Source organism: Cryptomeria japonica, chromosome 11, assembly GCF_030272615.1.
Source record: "Cryptomeria japonica chromosome 11, Sugi_1.0, whole genome shotgun sequence".
Taxonomy (NCBI): domain Eukaryota; kingdom Viridiplantae; phylum Streptophyta; class Pinopsida; order Cupressales; family Cupressaceae; genus Cryptomeria; species Cryptomeria japonica.
The window spans coordinates 720024815-720045865 of record NC_081415.1 but is presented as its reverse complement, the minus strand read 5'-3'; the positions used below and the strand labels follow the sequence as shown (position 1 = coordinate 720045865).

At 34.2% G+C, this 21051-nt stretch overlaps 1 protein-coding gene across 1 annotated transcript; it reads left to right on the top strand.

Annotated features, from left to right (window-relative positions):
• The first annotated feature begins 3026 nt into the window (after positions 1–3026).
• Positions 3027–5128, top strand: LOC131061382 (uncharacterized). The gene is made up of 4 exons (XM_057995027.2): positions 3027–3332; positions 4047–4098; positions 4215–4386; positions 4896–5128. The coding sequence occupies exons 1-4, from the start codon at positions 3191–3193 to the stop codon at positions 4950–4952; spliced, it is 423 nt and encodes a 140-aa protein (XP_057851010.1). The 5' UTR covers positions 3027–3190; the 3' UTR covers positions 4953–5128.
• Positions 5129–21051: the final 15923 nt, after the last annotated feature.

The following is a 21051-nucleotide window of genomic DNA, read 5'->3' as shown; positions in this document are numbered from 1 at the left end:
TTTGCACCTTGTATTACACTGGGATCACATACCACTTTGGAGAGTACATGATGGAGGAAGAATGTCCATCAATAGGAAAAGAAGGTGATGGTAAATTTTTGGTACTACTCTAGCTTTCCATTCCATGTTGTCAAGTTTTCATATGTATTTTCAAGGTATGGTGGATGCTATTGTAGCTGTAGATATTGAGTTTCAAGCCCCATCTTACAAGACATTTAAGGTTGATATGCTTAAAGATGTTAAAGATGTTGTTAATGAGAATTTATTAGAGTAGGCTAGTGTCAAATGGATGGACATATAGAAGGAACCAAACCTCATCAAATTCCTTATCTCATGATACTAGCACAATATTTTTGAAATGTTCGAATGCATGTTAGAAACAATCAAATGTGTAGCTACATTGTTCAAGATGTTTGACCTAGTGGTCATGGATTGTAAGGACGTAAAATGAAGTTCAATTTATAATTATAGATAATGTTGTTGCTTATGTTTTTGTTGGGAGACTCTTGACGAAAAATATCTCTTCATTTTTTTTTACCCCATGTGCAACACATTGCCTTGATATAACCTTGGAGGAAAGTGGAAAACTTGAATGGGTTAAGGAGGTATTGGAGAAGGATTACATAGTTAGAAAATTTATTTATAATCACACGTGTTTTATGTATGATGTGCCCTTTCATAGAGGGCAAGGAGCTAGTTCGACTAGGGCTGATAAGCTTTGCAACACGCTTCCTTGCATTATAGATTCTTTCCCAACAAAAATGAATTTGAAACAAACATTTGATTCAAACAGGTGGATGGAGTCTAAATTTGCAAATCAAGTAGCTGGAATAGTAGTGGTAGGGTACATGTAATCTACTAGTTTTTGGGATGTAGTTGAGCAAGTTGTATAAAGTTAGAGTCTTTAGTAAAAGTCTTGAGACTAGTTGATGGGGATAAATCCCCCATGGGATATCTATATGACACAATTGATAGGACCAAGGAAGTGATGAGGGGTAGGATGGAAAATAATAGGGATAGGTATATGCCATTATGGGACATAATTGATAGAAGGTGAGATTAGCAAATGCACTCTCCTCTCCATGATGCAGGCTACATATCAATCCAATGTTGTTATATAGCTTTTATTTAGACATCATATCTTGAGATCATACATGGCTTGTTCATATGCATGGAGAAAAAATTTCCAACCTCAGGATTTAATTGCATGAAACTATGGCAAAGTTGCCAATGTACAAGCAATTAAGGGGTTTTCTTTTATTTAGGGTTGTTGTGGAAGACAAAAAGACCTTCCAACTAGGTAGACTATATAGAATTTTGATAGTCTCTCTATTTTGTGGACATGATCATTAAATGTGTTAGGATTTTAAAATATTCTTACATGATATCATCTCCATATAATGTGTTTTTCAATGCAATGGTGGGATTATTTTGGTCATGAAACCCCAAATCTTAGATGGATGATGAGACACATTCTGAGCTAACTATGCAGTTCCCATCCACTTGTGAGCATACTTGGAGTGTTTTTTTACACATACATTTTGAGAAACACAATCACCTAACACAACAATGGATGAATGAATTGGTGTTTGTTCACCACAGCCTCCACTTGGAACTCTAGAAAGCTAGAGGTTAGACTTGTAATATACTTGCAGCCAGTTGAAATTGTATTCATTATGTTTTTGACTTATAAGGGAAAGACTAGTTTCTACATGGACAAAAACATGAATTATTGAGGATGATGAACCAATTGACCTTGACCATATTGATCCATAGTTTGAGTGGATTGCAACTAATGATGATTTTCGTGTGCCTGATGATTTTGAGATCCTAAGGGAGACCCACATGGATCCTCATAGTACTAAATGAGCTAGGAAAGGCTCTTACCAATGAACTTCATCATTAGGACATCCTGCCATTAAATATAGCTCTATTTGCATTTTTGAAACTTTGTACTTAGTTTGTATGTTGACTTTGTACAACTATCACCATCTAGTTATTATTCATGAACTATGAAGTATGCCTTGTGTGATGCAATGAGTGATATGAATATGAACAAGAAGAATCTATTTTTGGCAGTTCATGGGTTAAAATCTCTATTTTATTTTCTCTCTATATCTTCATACTATGTAAATGCCATTAAATTTTTATTTTTTTTAAAAGAGAGTAGTTTTTGTCTTTTTCTAATAATTTTTTTAATTTATTTTTAAAAATTCAAAATTTTCAAAAAAATTTATACTCTTGTTTTTCCAAATTCCCCCCCAAATGATATTTGCTCCTATGGTTGAAACAACTCAACCTTTCCATCCAATTTTAGAGTCACATATCAAAGATGGAAGCAATAATGCTTGGAATGTGAAAGAAAAAGAAAGTCTATTGCAAAGGGAATGAGGTATGTCACAATATGCATCTATGGTCACATTCCAAGAATAGCATTAACACTTCCAAAGTTAAATTAGATTGTTTATGTTGAGATCCTAATTTTTGGGATCTTTTGATTAATATTATGCAACCCTAGATAAGGGTTTGATGCATTGTTGTTCTAGACCATCCATTTTGTAGCTAGTTAAATCATGTTGTATGTGGTTTGCATTTATATGGGTATGGCCCCTTTTCACCAAATTCATTGTTAAATAAAACACATTGTAAGGAGATATAACATAGTATTCTAATGTATAATATTAATATATCATTTTATAATATTTATTATTAAAATATTAATTTATAATATTTTTTTAAAAATAGAATATATTCAGTTTTTAATTTAATAATAAATTTAATTATTTCTTATTTATATAAGTTTTAAAAGCATTCATTATATCATATTTGTAATTCACATTGGTGAATAAAAATGATAATAATAATATTTTGAAATAATAAATATATATATTTTTTAAATTAGATAAAATTTATTATCACAATTATGGTTATATAGATTAAGTAACCATTATAATTATATAGAATAAGATTCTAATTGTCCTATACGATGTGATAGTTAAATTGTAGAGTTTGTGACGTCACTATTAGTTGAGTAGAGTTAGATTAGGCATCCCAAAAAAATTAGTGAAAAAGTTAAAAGCACAATCAAAATACAAAATCGAAGACCTTCATCGCAAAATTCACCTGTTTGTGCAAGCTGTGAAAATTGGAGCACTAGGGTTCGAACTGGTGACCTTAGCAACTAAAGCAAATGCAGAACGGGAAGGAGAAAATTGAAGAGGATGAAGCGGAGCAGGCAGAGGCAGGAGGAGCATTGAGAAGCATAGACGCTAATACTACGCTTTCTCAGTATGCTTCCTTCGCTGGATCAAAGTTCGCACCCTTCGTTTACGGTTCATTCTTCTACCTTTTCTTCTTTTATTATTATTATTATCATTTTACTCCTAATTTCTGTGCAATACTACTTTAGAGTTCATTCTGATTGGGTATTAATTACTGTTTTATTCTTTTAAGTGTAAAGCTCCAATAATCTGCGACCTAAATGATTTCATATTTTAAAATGCTCGAAGATTTTAGCCATTTGTATGCTAATTGCTTAAATCTATGAAGCTTGTCAAGGATATCAGCAATTTGTTAGCTAATATTTTAAATTTTTTATATTAGAGAAGAATCTTATAGATCTGTAAACTTACCGCGAATCTTTATTAAAGTTAGAGAAGAAATTGATTGATTTTAAGCTAGTCATTTAAATCATCAAAAGAGAGATTTGTAAGCTAACAGTTTAAAGCTTCGAAATGTAACGAGAATTTCAAGAGATCTGTAGACAAATTATTTAAATCTTTAAATTTAAGAAGGAATTTAAGAGATTTGCGCGCTAATTTGATTGAAATTTGAAATATTTGAAACTTTGAGAGATTTGTAAGCCAGCTGTTCCATGTAAAGCATAATAAATGCAATTAAATTTAGAAATTGAAAATACACTGAACTGAGTAGAAGCAAATTGTATGGATGCAAGCAATGCCTTGGATAAATTTTTTTGAGAAAGGGAGGGAAAAATTAATGTGTGAAAGCTTGTTCACACTGCTTTTTAATCAAAAACATTGCAGATGTCGTTCAGCAGACACAGACTTTCGTGGAAACTCTGCTTCCACTAATCAGGTGTGTTGCTCTCTTGCAATATCTTTTATCGCCGGTTAGTAGCCGTTTGTTTATTTTGCCACAAATTTTAGTGGTAAAGTTTGTAAGGATATTGATGGAGGGAGACATATATACAGTGAAATAGATGCAGGTGCTGTAGAGATCAGAGAAGAGGTGCAGAGATGTAGAGAGTTGTGGATGGATCGCAAATGTAAGCTGGAGCAAGAGAGGGAGCGTTTCCAACAAGCTGCATGCACAGTATTGGAGATGCTCAATAAATCATCACATACAAATACTTCTGCTTTAACAGTTAATGCCACTAATTCCAACCATACAACACTTATATTTCCTTACCCTTCTCTGTCTGCCTTTTTTAAGAGAACTACGGCATGGTTACAAATAATGTTTTTACAGTATATCAGCCTACACATGATAAAAAATGATATTTTAGTATTATATTAAATGCATTCTTTATATTGAATTTAGCTGTTCCATATAAAGAATAGCACCCATAAAATTTTAAAAGGTATTTATCTGTATCTGACATACTGGTTCATATAAAATAACAGTTTTAGTATTTAAAATGGCATTCTTCTATTTTAAACCTAACTCTGGTTCATGGAAAATAATACTTCTAACATTTAGAAGATATTCTTCTATATTAAATTAAACTGGCCCATTAAATAACAATTTCTCTATATTTAGATATGCTAAACTATCCTTGATTTTTGTTTTAAGTTATATTAATCAAATTTAGTTTATCATTTGCTTTTTTGTATGAGTGGTGAGAGTTTTGACGGTTTAATGATATATTTCAGGTTTATGCTGATCCTGCCATGACACAGGAGGAGGATTCTCGTCAAACTCAAGACTGAAGCATGCGAGGAAGTAAATATAATTCAGAAATCCTCAATTTTTCATTAATAGAAAAACTCTGTCACATAAAAGGTGGCACTAGAATGAAGGCCTTGTATGTATTCAATGTTTGAGTTTCTCTTCATAGACGATTAGTACATTACCAGATACGTACTTAAAAGTTTGTTCATAAAAATATTCCAACAGCCATCAACTATTAGTACTTATTCCTACCAAACTTAAGCATGTGTGGATGATCCATTTTACACTATTTAACCTATAACCTTACTGCAATAGTATATAATCGAAGCTAGTTGGACTCATCAAAGTTTAGAAACAAGTTATAATCAATTTAGAGTGGACTCACTGCCTTTAAGATTAAAAATGGTCTTTTATTAAACAGGGTTTTAGAAATAATATTTTTATAATATAATATTTGTTATGTGACTTATTTTTCAAGAGAAGATAAAGTTATGAAATAAACCTTTTACATTTAAAAGGGAGATAAAAAAATAAAGGATATTATAATCCTTTGGCTTAGAGAGATTAGTAAAGAATGTTAATGAAAACTCTCATAAAAGAGAGGTATAATTGTATTAATGAAATGTTAAATAAAAGTGACCTTTTCGAAAGGGTGTGATGGTTTAGAAAACCACCCCTTAAAAGGTTATAAGTCATTTATGTGAGACTTGAGAAGGGAATGGAGATCACTCAAGGAAGAAGAAGAAGAAGGTGGCTTGGTGGGCTATGGGCATGGGAGGAAATATAGGAATGTAGAAGGCACAAAGGAATGAAGGTTAAGGTCATTGGTTGGCATGGGCATTGAAGAAGGGGCACACAGCGTGTGTCCAACTCGGGGTACGGTGTACACTCAGGAGTGTCCTGGCCAGGGCTGTGTTTATTTCATGTCGTGAAGGCATGTGGGGTTCTGTGTAAGAACCGTGTTTATTTCATATCATGAAGGCATGTGGGGTTCTGTGTAAGAACCTGGCGTGCTTGTCATAAAAGATCTTAGACCTGTGACTATTCCTTTGAATTATAGATAATGTGGTTGGTTTTGTAACAACCGGTTTCCTCCGTGGGGTGCTATAGCCATAAAGGACCCAAGGCCACTAGAATCTTCTTGGAGTGAGAATGACTATTCCAAGTACTCAAGATTAAGATAAAGTATTGGAGAACCTTGATGCTATAAGATATTGAGAATGCTTTATATATGATTTGCCAAAAATATGGTTGAATTAAGTGGTTATGTTATTCTATTTATTGTGTTGTTAATTTAATTTATAATTATTATCAAATTATTACATGTTATAGTTACATTAGTTATTTACATCTAATTTAATGATAATTATCTATAATAAAGGAACTTAACATTAACATTCAATCTATTGATTCCGTTGCAAATAATTAATTAAGTCTTGGAAAAAAGTGTCATTACAATATTAATTAATTTTTGCATGAATAATTTATATGTTTAATGAAGGAGGAATATGATAGTGTATACAAGAATTATTAAAAAAATTGCATAATACATAGACAATAAAAAGATATTTAAAGTATATTATTAAAAAAAAAATTTATATATATATAAAATAAAATAAAAGCTAAACAACTATATGAGACCCTTCAATAGTAATAAGATTGAGATGGAAGTCTCAATATGATAGTCTTAATATCTAAACCAAAATTTACCTTGTAAAAAGAATTTTTGAATTGAGAACAATGGTGGCTAAGACATCAAATTAATTTGTGAGACCTAACAAAGCGTGCAGCCAATATAATTCACTTTAAATCTTTTACAGAAATTTTATTTTTATAATATTTTTTATTGATTTTAACTTTTATAATATTTAACTTTTTCAAGTTAAATTGCCTTTATAAGAGCTTATCTTAGCCATCAACATGTTTTAAGACAAGATGATGTTATGCATCTCCTTAATGATATGTCACCTAATATAACATTGAGTACAGATGGGACACTAGATAATGAGAACACCTCTCCCCAACCCAACAAAGTGGACATGAATAATAATGATAAGATGTGCATCTCCATACAACGATCCATTCCCCTTCATCTATTCATCTCTTTGGCCCTTCAAAGTATACTTACACAACAAACTTCAATGAGGTCTATGATGAAAGTCCTCTTCACATTTGCAAACAAATTATAAAGTTGGCTATGACATGATTTCTAGACAGCGATATAGTGGAAAAGGTCTTGTAAAGATGGAACAAGGAATTAAAGTCCCTATAGAATCTTCATCACAATACACTAGAGAAGGTGTAGGATTTACTCCCCCTTCCTTACCTATTCTTTCACCAAAGTCTAATCCTCTTATCCCACAAGAGACAAGGCCTTCTCATATGAATCTATCAAAGAGAATCTTTTGGAGACTTAAACATGATAAAAAATTACTTTTCCTTTCATAAGATACATGTGTAACTTTAAGCATAACAATAATAATACACTTTGTCTCTTTCACTCTAGTCATTCTCACTCACTTGTTGATTGTAGACCATTTCAAGAATTTGTTCAAGATTCATATGATGCAGCTCGTATTCATATTACATTAATCTCATTCCTTTTCTCAATCCAAATATGCAAATAGTGCCTCAACACTCCTTGGCCCTATTATGTTGCTCGTCACTACGTAACATTTAGTAACTTATCCTTTTTAAGGGATGCATGTCATTCATGGTGGTACAATTTCATGTGCAATCATACTTGACTAGCAACATAATAGCCTAGTTATTCTTGTCTCTACACTGCCCGAGGTGGGAATAGCTTTCCAATCTTTTCCTCCTTTCTAAGTATTCACTTTCCCTTTGTTGAAGTTGCACCTTTTACAAGGATATCATTTCTTGCATATAATTGTTTGTTCTTCATGAGGATTTTTGTCTTGCTAGGAGGTGTGTATCCTTGATTAGGACCTCTTCCTTACTTGAAAGTGTGTGTCTCTTATAGATGATCTTGAATTGGTCTTGAAAGTGTTATCCTTCATCAAGAATCCCTTTTCCTAGCAATAGGGAAGGTGTGTATCCTTGGTCTTCTTCTCCTTGGTGTTGAAGATGTTATCTTTGTTAAAGATCTTCTCTTGTAAGTAGATATCTTTGGGCAAATATCTCTTCCTCCTCCTTTGATAGTCACTCCTCGAAAAGGATCCCCTTACACTTGTTGCAAGATATCTCTTCTACAACTATCTCTTTGTTGGTGTAAATAATTATTCATCTTGGATATTATTACACTTTACTTAAGTTTACTTAGGTACATGCATTTCATAGTAGTTTGGGTATGAGACACTCAGGTGTTTGTGCCACATTGGGATAGTGTGTGTAGGAGAATTTCCACCTTTTATGGTGTTGATCTTGTTACTACTCTATCATATCCACTTATTGTGGAGTGATAATTCCACATTCGGTGGGTGATCCACCTCATGTGGAATATTTTATTGTTTCTCCTACCTACCACACCTATTTCCTACCTACCCTTGTTTCTTATTGAGCCACATGTCATGTTTGTGTGCTCACATATCCATATAGCCTTGCCTATATAAGCAGGCTCATCTACATTGTTTGTACAGGCAATCATTGAACATCTTGTAATGATCCAGTTGATCATATTTTGCATCTTGATAGAATACAGTTTATTCCTATCATCTATTGTGTCTCTCTTATTTGTTCTTTCCATTGCCTCAAGATCTTGGCAAAATCTCACACTCTTCCTTTCTTAAAATATTTGCATCATCTTTCTAGTTTGAGAATGAATGCATTTTTTTTAATGATATTTGCTTGGTGGTGAAGGTGTTTATCCTTGATTTTCTTTTTTGCTTGCCTTAAGAGGAGTGGGGTGGGTGGGCATATGTGTAGCCTCCTTGTTGTTTGTGTTTGGATCGTGTTGCAAACGAAGGGTTCTATTTGGTAATCCTTGTGTTGGTGCACGTTGCAACACCTATTTTGTAGTCGATGTTTTCAATTGTCTTCCAGACAAAGGATTTTTTTGGTAATCTTTTTGTTTGGTGCACGTTGTAGCACCTATTTTGTAGTTGAGTTTCAAATTAATTAGAAAACATGAGGTTTTACTTTGTAATCTTTCTCAAGGTGATTCAACTAGCATAACACGCCTTTCTAGCTTGGTTTGACTCTCCTTGATTTCATAGGATCACAAAACATAACGCATCTTTTTATCTAGTAGAATCTATGCTTCTCCTTATTTTTCACGAATCACCTAGCATAACACAACTTGCTAACTTGTGGAATCCATGCCTCTAACATGAATCGCCCAATATAACACACCTTGTTGGGCAGTAGCATTCATGGTTTTCCCATGAACCCATAACATCACACATCTTGATAATTGTTGGATCATAGTTTCTTGTCTCATCAATCAGTGTATGCTCTTGCTCTTTTTATAGGATTTTTTGTGCTCTTGCAATAACATTCTGAGAATGATATTAGCAGTTGAGATATCTTGATCATTGAGGTCTCTTCAACTACTTGAATTGGAGCCTTTGTTTTAGTACTAACCAATTCTGTGTGTCCTTTTGTTTGCCTTTTTTTCCTTTTGTCTGCCTTTGTTTGTTTTGCTTTGTCTTTTGTTTCCTTCCTTGGATGTGATTGTGCGAGTTAAGATCCTAAGGTTGGGGGCTTGTTTTCTCAAAATTAGTGACATCTTATCTCTTGTTAATATTGCTCTCAGTTGTTCAAGTCTCTCTCTTTCTTCTACTTTATCATGAGTATGAGCATAATCTCATCCTCCCACTAAAGTTGAGGCTAAATATAGTGCCATAAATTGTAACCACTTACAATTTCACACTATTTTTTGGGCACTTACATTAGTGTATCTCCTCCTAGCTCCTTTCCAAGCCTATTTCTAAGACTTGTACTGCAAAACTGATGTCATATGATGGTATGGTGATCTAATTCTTTGTTGAGAACTTGTGTACATTGGACCTACCTTTATCCCACCCCTTTTTGGGTAGAATAGGGTGCTAGGTGCCCTAGTCCTAGTGGACTAGAGTGCTAGGTGTCATAGTCCCCCCAGACTGGGTCTAATTTTGAATAAGTCAATGCACCAACACCCACTAGTTGTTATCTAATCTTGAAACTTTAATATAAACATTGGCGGTCAGCCTAATTTATGAAGTTCCTTGGGAACCCTATATAAGATCATATTTCTTTATTCATTTTGATACCTTCACATTTAAATCAACTCCTATAGAAAGTATTATGAGTGAAATTCTTTAGATATGAGCATTATGGAGCAACAAGTTATACCAATCTTCATGCAAGTGGTTTTTCATGATTGGTCTTGTTTTGTTATGTCATGTTATTGCATCAAAATTTAGGATCCTATCCCAAGAGCATTGCATCAACATCAACATCAACATCAACCTTGAGGTATATTATTATGAATTCCACATTTTACTTAAGGTTTATGTCTTTGTCCTACAAGGGTAAGCTCTCTTTTATATCAACTGATCATTATAGGGTTAATTCCAATCACGATGCTTGACATAGGCAAACCCCTATCAGCCCAACACAATTTTTCCTCTTGTGTGTGCAAGTATTGGGTTTAGCAGAGAAGGAATATAGATTCAAAAAGTGTAGACTAAGACAAAGAGATCCATTTTTTTGTAGTAAGCCCTAGATAGTGACAATTGTTGTCAATGCCTAACACTTTTCAGACAAAATTTTAGGGAATATTCAGAGTGACATCTTGATCCCAAATCTGTTTTCAATATTTGCATTAGACACCTTCAGGACAATGATGCCTATTGACATAATCTAGCACTTTCGAGATCAAATTGCATACATGGGATCCTCTTTGATTCTCATTTCTAGATCTATAATTAGAGTCTACAAATTTGTTTTGTAGTTTATTGTTTATGCTGGTTACTCTCAATATTGCATCATTAGACCTAGCTCTTGCATTCTCTTATCAAATCAAATCAATAAGCATAAAGAATAATCAATCATAGTGTCCATCTCTTTTAATAGGTCTAAAGTTGGGCTTATTGATTATTCTTGAATGTATTGTTGAGGTAAATGAGTTTGATTCCTAGTTTGCATAATTAGACTAGTATATCTCATTTACCACATCTACACCTACCTCAAGAGTTTACTATATTTTTGCACATATTGGATATAAATGCATCTTGGTCCGCAAGCATTTATTGTGTTGTGTGGTATCTATATTTTGCATTATATTATTTCCATTATTATATGTGTGGAACTTATTACACTTCTAAAGTAGATGATATATTTTTAAGGTGGATTCTTTGCTCCTTGGCTTAGGAATTTGGAACTTCATTAAAAAAAATTATAAATCAATGACTCCAAACATCAAATGGAAGTTGGGAAGAGGGGACACGATTAAATTCTAGTGGGATTGTTGAATCAAAGATCAAATGTTTCTAGTCATCCCTAAGATTAGGCCTTTGGTAACTCATTTTGAAGCTACTAAGAGCATTTGGCTTAATGATTATTGGGAGAATACGTCCCATACCCCTAAATGGAAAAGACAGTCACCAACACTGAAATTGGATATGAAATGTAATAAGGTGCAATATAAAATCAATAATTGGCCCATTCCTAAGGAGGATAGGGAGAACATGATGAAGTGGGGAGGCCATGGTAGTGATCATGTCTTTGTGCACCATTCCTTTTTCTAGTTTTTTAGAAAGTCAAGTGAGGTTAATTGGATGCTTAATAGGAGGATTGGGCTAAAGGGCTTCCCAAAGCCAACACTTTTTTGTGGATCTTTTATCATAGACATGCTTTGACTTGAGATAGAATACAATTGTTGAGTTAGTGTTGCATGTCAATATGTGTCTTGCACAAAGAAAGTGGTGAAAGTAATGATCTCTTCCTACATTGCAACTTTACTCAATAATTATGGAGTTATTTTTTTGAGTAGATGAGGTTTAATTTGGGCCACTCCACTTGATATTATTCTAGTTTGGAATGTTTTGCTAGAAAGAAATAGAAGAGTTTTTTAGGACAAGGAGAGAGGTGAAGTCAATATGGGATCAAACTAAATCCTCTAAAAAGGAGTTGGGTCATGCGCATAAAGAGGCCATGTGGGCTATGAATTAGGTAGAAAAAAATTGGGCTAACAAGTAGTCTTATCTAAGTTGGATTGATGGTTGTATGAAGGAGGTCACTCTCTTGGGCCTTGGTTACTCTTAGGATCCTTCAGATGTTGGGTGGATAAATTGAATTTCAATGCTACAACTAAGAATAATTTTCTTAACGAATGTGTGTGGTATTTTCAAGGACTATAGTGGCTAGCCTTTCAGAATTTATGCTAGAAATATTTTGGTAAGGATACAAAAAACATGATAGAAGCCAAACCATTATTATGTGGAATGACTGGAAAAAAAAACTATGGCTTGAAGAAGATTCTAAAATTATAATAGAAGCTTTGAAGGGAGGAAGTATATAGGATTGGAGATTGCACTCAATTGCTAATGAAGGGCCAAGAGAAGCCCCCAATCATTTGAGGAATTTAAATGTTCTCATGTTGGTAGAAAAATGAAGGCTATGACAAACTAGGCTCCAAATAAAGGTGTGGAGCTAAGGAGGAAAAATGACAACACTTACTGTTATTTGGTGGAATAATCTTCCTTCATAGGCTACATTCTTAATTCAAAAGGATTTACATAATAGTTCTCTCAATAATGGGAAATATTGGTGGCAAAAAAGACATTGATCTTGTGCCTAAGGATGGTGTAGTTATGAGTATGAGTCATTTATTTTCTTTCAAGTGATATGATAATAATTATGGTAGTTGTCTTCACTCTCCCGTGTATTTGGTAATAAGTGTTAGTAGGGTTACATTCTTTTCATTCTCTCTATTTCATCTCTATGTGAAGTGGCTTGATAAGTTTGAAATGACAAGATATTGGTATGTGAGAAATATAAATGTGCTCATTAAAGGAACATGACCTGTGTAATTTTTTTGATTTCCACAATTAGGCTACTATATTATAGGTGATTTCCTTTCTAGACTAATCCAATATGGTTTTGTGTTTGGCTTTGGCCATTTTGGTGGGTAGTATGGTTAGTTTTGGTATGTCTACTTGACACCTCATCAACATGGTTTATTTTTTTATTTGTTATGACCTGGACTTTGGGTTAGGCCCCATGATGTGGTTCCTAAACCTAAATCAAGTTTTATTACATAAAAATATATAATTAATATTTATATAATTAATATCAATTTTCCATAATCCATTACAATTCTTGTTGTTGTTTTTGGATTTGATTGTGTGTGGTTTTTTATATATTAAATTATGATGTTTTTTATTAAGAAAGCAACAAAAACAAGGGTGTTGACCCTTAGTACAACAATCCGTAGGCAGTAAGAGAATGAACAAAACATTAGAGCAAGCCCTAAAAAAACAAGGTCGGACAAGTCAAAAAGAAAACATGTCTGACCATCAATAACCCATACCCAACTCAAGGAAGGGTAGGGACACCCAAGCCTTGACAAGGAGGGGTTTAGGGGAGGGGGGGACTTCCCCTTTCGCCTGCGACAAACTATAGTCCAAACGATACTATCATTGGGACCATCAAGGGAGAGATCAAGTGGTGAGGACCCCACTGGGATACAATTAGTAGTGCCAACAGAGTGTTGTTGTAGAATATCAGTCAACTATTGCAAAACAACAAGGGGTTGTTGCAGAACAACAACATCAGGAGTAGAACCAGTAGGAGTAGAGCAGAGCTGCAAGTCAAAGGCAACAAGATTTGAATCCACCAGGATGGGAGAAACCATTATAGTGGTATCAATAGCAGCAGTAAGAGGCACCTCATCCTCCTAAGAGGAGCCAATCGAATGGTGAAGTGATCAGTTGTAGCATCCTTCCACCAAGTAGCTTAGCACCTTTGTGACGCAAAATAGAGTAATCTAAAGCTAGATGTCTCGTAGAGAAGCATTTCCGACAACAAAAGGGGAGGCCTCAAAATCCAACAATTGTGTCCAAGGTCGGTCCCCAACCGCATCTCTCGGGAGAGACGAAGAGATGTTAATATCCACTAAGATCTGGGCAAAGGTATAGTGACCCATTGAAGACGTGGTATCGTCAACCTTCAAAAAATGGCCAATAGAGTTACCAATGACCTCATAGCAAGAATTCTCCCAAAAATGAAGAGGGAGATTCGGAAGGCAAACCCAAACCGGACACACATTAAGCAGTTCAGTGAGAAGGTTAAAAGAAGTTGTCCAAGGCTTAACAGAGAGAAATTAGTTGTCCAAGGCCCATTAATTTATGATGTTATTAAGTAATAATAATTTTATTTTTTTAATAATAGCTTTTCTTAAAAACTTTTGGTCTGTAATTACTCATCGAATTTAGGGTTTTCTAGATGGTGACAAAGGATGAGTTGTAGTTGAAAATGAAGAAATAATCGTGGGAGCAGCGATTGGTGCATAGGCACTAAAAGGGAAATAATGACATGAATCATTTTTTTTGCAGGTGATGAATTTATGGATCCAAAGGTCACACACTCCTGAGACTTTGAAAAAATTTCTCAGCAACCATGGGGCTTGTGCAACTTTATAGAGACATTGGATGACGATACCTAAGGGCCTAATTGTGAGGGTAGGTAGTTTTCAACCATCCAAATTCCATTCAATGATCATTCCCTCTATGTAAAGACTCAAATTTTCATAAATATCAAAATTTCTAACTTATAATATCTAAATCAGTTGAGAACAAAAGAAGGACTTTTAAATTTTTATTGTACATTATTGGTATTTATAAAAATGTTAACTTTATTAATCTATTTTGTGAGATCTAAATATAGCTTAGTGTGACAACCAACACAAGAATAATGAGATAGTTGTATATTTTTACTTTAAAGAACACAAATTTCATAAGTCACTTAATAGAGATATGAGAAGCCTCCAAGTTAATATTCTATGTAAAGTGAAATAAGAAGGTGAAAAAAGAAATTTTAAGTGGTTTTATTTAATTGTTTGTGGAATGAAACCTTAAATGAAGGAAAGAGTAAAAATTAATCAATGCTATGTTTTTATTGGGAGTTTAAGAGTTCGAGAATTATTATTTACGGTGATTCAATTAAACTTGAATTTTTCTCAAGCTTCTCCTTGCGGGTAGATAGTCTAACTTATCAATTTCCCTTGGGAATGTTAGTTGTGATCACTACTATGTTTTCATGCTTTACCTGTTGTAGACACCCAAATTTGTCCACTTAACTGAATGAATACTTAGTATTTATTTGATTATTTAACCATCGATCAACAATTAATTCGTCTTAACCCTTTTCTCCTATTAATTAAATAAATTATTCAATTTATTTGATTTAATTCACTTAACCAAATTCAGACAATAAATTAAATAGATAAAGTATATTTGTTTAATTAACCCCCCTCTTGCATTTAAATAAATTAAAAATTTATTTAAATCCCCTCTCACATTTAAATAAATAAATATTTATTTAAATTCCTAAATCCCTCACCCACTTGCACTTTCTAGAAAATGCAAGTTGCACACTAAACCCTCCTTCTAATCATGTCTAAACCCCTATTATTAGCCTAATAACCCTCTAAGTGTTTGCACATTTCTAAACTAAGGGATTAGTGAGTAGTCACTTCTCAGAACATTTAAGGCTATTTAAATTCCTAAATCCCTCACCCAATTGCACTTTCTAGAAAATGCAAGTTGCACACTAAACCCTCCTTCTAATCATGTCTAAACCCCTATTATTAGCCTAATAACCCTCTAAGTGTTTGCACATTTCTAAACTAAGGGATTAGTGAGTAGTCACTTCTCAGAACATTTAAGGCTCTTACAAAGTCTTACAGGCCTTCTCCCTTCCACAAGCAAGCCCACATGGGTCTTTGACCAGGGTGCCTGCAAGAAGTTGAGTCCACTTTTTGGCCAAAAAGTGGAAGTGTTTTCCCTGTTTTTTAGATTTCGTCCTATTTGACCTAAAAATTTGAAACACTTAAAGAATGAATCTTGAAAAAAGTCAGTAATAGAAAATGTAATGCTCGAAGTCTACTTTCCAAATATGTAATTTATTTTAATACCCAGATCTTAAAAATTAAACTTGAATAGGCATTACTAAAACATATAGTTAAAAGTCACTTTTCAAGACCATACCATGCACGTGTATGGCAAGCATAATTTGACCTAAATGAAAGTATTTTTCTTAATCCTTTTGGGAAAAGATCTGTAACTCACTCACCTTTGATGAGGATTTTTTTTGTAATTTTTTTCTACGCTTTTTTTTTGTTAAATTTTTTATTTAGCATAATCATTGTTTTGAAAAATCCGCGTGTACGGCAAGCATAATTTGACCTAAACCTAACATTTTTTTATTCTTTTTTCTAAACTGTATTGAATTGTCTCTAGTTTGATGCCATATAAAAATTTTTCCAAAAAACTTAGAGACAAAAAAGTTATTAAAAAACTAAAAAACCTTGTTATTTCAAGTTTATGGACCTCTTCCATTAGAAATTATTTTAAAAATTAAAAAAAATTATCCATTTTTTTTAAAAAATTACATATTTGGAATCTAGACAGTCTCTACTATAATGGGTTTTCATTGTCTAAAAAAAATCTAAAAAGTTGGTGTTCAGATATATTTTTGAAGTCATTATTTTCTATGAAGATTGATTTGGCCTTCAAGTTGCAAGTCAAACCAAGTCCAAGCCAAAGGGTTGTCACTCCAAGCCATTTCCCAAGCCAAAATTCGAAGGAACAACTAGGCCAATATTCAAAAAAATTTAGAAACGAGATCCTGTTTTGTTTTTTTAAATAATTAAAAAAACAATTAGAACACGGGATCTCGATTTTTTTTAAAAAAAATTTTTGTTATTTTTTTTTTTAATTTATTAAAAATAATTTATATATATATACATGAAATATAACTTAAAGTATAAGTTCTTATACTTTAAGTTATATTTCATGTATATATTTGGCAAGATGTTTGAGAGTGGTTTCAGATCTCTATGAGTTATAATGCAAATTCTAAATTTTTAGACTTAGTCAAATTCTAGCAACTAGCAAACTCCCATCAGCATTTTCTTGCTCTCTCTATATCACTCTATCTCCCTCAAGCTCTAAACCTATCTCTCTCCATATTACTCTTCCTCTATCCCCTCTCAACCTCTCTCTATCTCTCTCCTCTATCTCCCAAAATCTAGATCTATCTCTCTACCTCTCTCTCACATCCTTAACTCTCTACTATTTGTCTCCTCTCTCTCTATACACCTCCCCTCACTCTCTCCCTACCTCTATTTCTCTACATATACCTCTCCATCTATCTCTCCCTACCTACCTATATTTCTCTACATACATATCTCTTCCACCATCTCTCTCTCTCTCTCTCTCTCTCTCTCTCTCTCTCTCTCTCTCTCTCTCTCTCTCTCTCTCTCTCTCTCTCTCTCTCTCTCTCTCTCTCTCTCTCTCTCTCTCTCTCTCCCAATCTCTACCTATCCATCTCTCTATACTTCTTTCTATCTCTTCTCTCCCTATCTTTATCCATCTAACTCCTCACCCACTCTATCTTTATAATATTAGAGAGGGAGGGAGGAAGAGGTGGGTAGAGTGCATGGGGGGGGGGGGGGGGGGGGGGGGAGATAAAGAGAATGATTGGGGATATAGATGGATAGAAAGAGATGATGATGGGAGATAGATATAAGTAAAGAGAGATGGATAGGTAGAGAGGGGGAGAGTTGGAGAGAGAGAGAGAGAGAGAGAGAGAGAGAGAGAGAGAGAGAGAGAGAGAGAGAGAGAGAGAGAGAGAGAGAGAGGTCTAGATTTTGGGAGTTAGAGGAGAGAGTGGAATAGATATTTAGAGAGAGGATAGAGGTGAGATAAAAGTAGAGATGGAGGGAGGGAGAGGTAGGTAGAGAGAGTGAGAGGGGAGATAAACAGTGTTTGGGAGATAGATGGATAGAAAGAGAGGGAGAGGGGAGATAGAAAGTAGAGAGAGATGGATAGGTAGAGAGCGGGAGAGTGAGATAGAGAGGTGGAGAGGGAATAGAGGGGAGATAAAAGGGTAAAAGTATGGATTTGTGTCACACTTTAGGCCAACTAAATAGATCTAGCCGAAACATCATAAGACATCATAGAACACTTTAATTCATCTTAGGACATCTTTTGACCCTGTAATACACCTAGGACCCCTTAGTACATCCTAGGACCTCTTAAGACATCATAGGACACCTTAATACAACCTAGAACATCTTTTGACCCCATAAGACACATAGGACCCCTTAATACATCCTACTATGTATCCTTGAACCCTTTTTTACCCCTACATATTTTTAAATGTTATACATACATGTATAGTTAGATGTTTAAATATTTAAATTTCTTTCTGATATAATTAAATGTTATGTATATGTTCTAGATTTTTTCAATGTTATGTATAAATGTTATACATGTATAGTTAGATGTTAAGATGTTATCCTAGGACTCCTTAGTACATCCTAGGACCTCTTAAGACACCTAGGGACCCTTAAGACACTTAGGACCCCTTAGTATATCCTAGGACCCCTTACTACATGCTAGGACATCTTTTGACCCCTTAAGATACATAGGACCCCAAGCAGTACATCTTAAGACATCATACCATCTCTTACGACATCTTAGTGTATCCTAGGACCCCTTAAGACACCTAGGACTCCTTAGTGCATCATAGGACCTATTAAGACGGATCATGTGACCCCTTAGTACATACTAGGGCCCCTTAGTGCATCCTAGGACCTATTAAGACAGATCATATGACCCCTTAGTACATACTAGGGCCCCTTAAGACATCCTATGACATAAGACGAGCCCTTAGTAGGACCTAATATGGCATTGTATCCCTTAGTAGGACCTGTTAAGGGTATTATGTCATAATAGGTTCGCTTAGGGGTATTATGACCTAATGGGACCTATTATGACATAAGATCACACAATATGACCTATTGTGACATAAGGCCCCACAATAGGACATATTATGACATAAGACAAGCCTTAAAATGACCTATTATAACATAAGACCCCTTAGTACTTGACATAAGACCCCTTAAGATGACCTATTATGTCATAAGACCACTTAAGAGGACCTATTATGATATTATACCACTTAGTAGGACCTGCTAAGGGGTATTATGACATAATAGGACTGATTATAACATAATAGGATCTATTATGACAAAAATAGGAACTATTATGACATAATAGGATCTATTATGTCATAATACCCCTTAACAAGTCCTACTAAGGGGTATAATGTCATAATAGGTCCTCTTAAGGGGTCGTGTGACATAACAGGACCTATTATGTCATCAAACCCCTTAAGATGGCCTATTATGTCATAATAGATCCAATTATTTCATAAGACCCCTTAAGAGGACCTATCATGTCATAATAGGTCCTATTATGTCACAAGACCCCTTAAGAGGACCTATTATGACATTATACCCCTTAGTAGGACTTGTTAAAGGGTATTATGACATAATATGACCTATTATGACATAATAGGTCCAATTATGTCATAAGACCCCTAAAGAGGACCTATTATGTCATAATAGGTCTTATTATGTCATAATAGGTCCTATTATGTTACAAGACCCCTTAAGAGGACCTTTTATGACATTATACACCTTAGTAGGACTTGTCAAAGGGTATTATGACCGATTATGACATTATACCCCTTAGTAGGACCTGTTAAAGGGTATTATGTCATAATAGGACTTATTATGTCATAAAATCCCTTAAGAGGACCTATTATGTCATAAGACCCCTTAAGGGGACCTATTATGGTATTATGCCCCTTAGTAGGACATATTATGACATGTAATATGATCGATTATGACATAATAGGACCTATTATCTCATAATAGGAGCTATTAAGACATAAGACCCCTTAGTATGACCTATTATGACATATGTAGAGAAAGATAAGTTGGTAGGGAGAGAGAAGGTACATTTATAGAGAGATGGAGAGGTATATATATATAGAAATATAGGTAGGTAGGGAGTGAGGGGAGGTGTGTAGAGAGAGAGGAGATAGAGAGTAGAGAGTTAAAGATGTGAGAGAGAGGTAGAGACATAGTTATAGATTTTGGGAGAGAGGGGACATAGTGAGATAGAGAGGTAGAGAGGGGATAGAAGGGAGATAAAAGTAGAGAGGAAATGTGTGTGTGTGTGTGTGTGTGTGTGTGTGTGTGTGTGTGAGAGAGAGAGAGAGAGAGAGAGAGAGAGAGAGAGAGAGAGAGAGAGAGAGAGAGAGAGAGAGAGAGGTAGGGAGTGAGGGGAGGTGTGTAGAGAGCTAGGAGATAGAGAGTAGAGAGTTAGGGATGTGTGTGAGAGAGAGAGAGAGAGATAGGTCTAGATTTTGAGATAGAGAGAGAGAGAGAGAGAAAAGATTGAGATATAGAGGTAGAGAGGGGATAAAGGGAAGAGTTTTGTGGAGAGGGATGAGTCTAGAGCTCAAGGAAGATAAAGAGAGCTAGAAAATGTTGATAGGAGCCAACTGATTACTGAAATTTGACTGTCTAAAAATTTATAAGATCTTCTAAAATCTATAATTTACATTATAACTCCTAGAGATTTGAAACCACTTTCAAACATCTTTCCAATATAGATATGGAGAGAGATTAGTCTAGAGCTCAAGGAAGATAAAGAGCTTGAGATAAAGAGAGCTAGAAAATGTTGAACTAATGATTACTAAAATTTGACTATCTGAAAATTTACGAGATCTTCTAAAATCTAGAATTTGCATTATAACTTCTAGAGATCTGATACCACTCTCAAACATCCTGCCAATATATACATGAAATATAACTTAAACTATAAGAAAGTAAGAAGACAAAGGGAAATGTGACTTATACTTAAGCATTATATTTTATCTATATATATAAATTATTTTTAATAAATTGAAAAAAACAATAACAAAAAAAAATTGAAAAAAAAAACAAGATCCCGTTTAGTTTTTGAAATGGGAAACAAGATCTCGTTTAGTTTTCAAAATGGGAGCATGTTTCCTATATTTAGGCTCGGGATCCTGTTTCAAATTTTGGCTCGAGACCCCAAACCATAATGGGATCTCGTTTTGTTTCCCATGTGCTCCGCGCAATTTGCCATTTTT

What these genes read in the sequence shown, in the direction of transcription:
- LOC131061382 (XM_057995027.2), top strand. Translation starts at nt 3,191, where the DNA reads ATGCAGAACGGGAAGGAGAAAATTGAAGAGGATGAAGCGGAGCAGGCA. An exon ending in GTTCGCACCCTTCGTTTACG is followed by an intron (nt 3,333 to 4,046) that starts GTTCATTCTTCT and finishes AAAACATTGCAG; the next exon opens with ATGTCGTTCAGCAGACACAG. An exon ending in ACTCTGCTTCCACTAATCAG is followed by an intron (nt 4,099 to 4,214) that starts GTGTGTTGCTCT and finishes ACATATATACAG; the next exon opens with TGAAATAGATGCAGGTGCTG.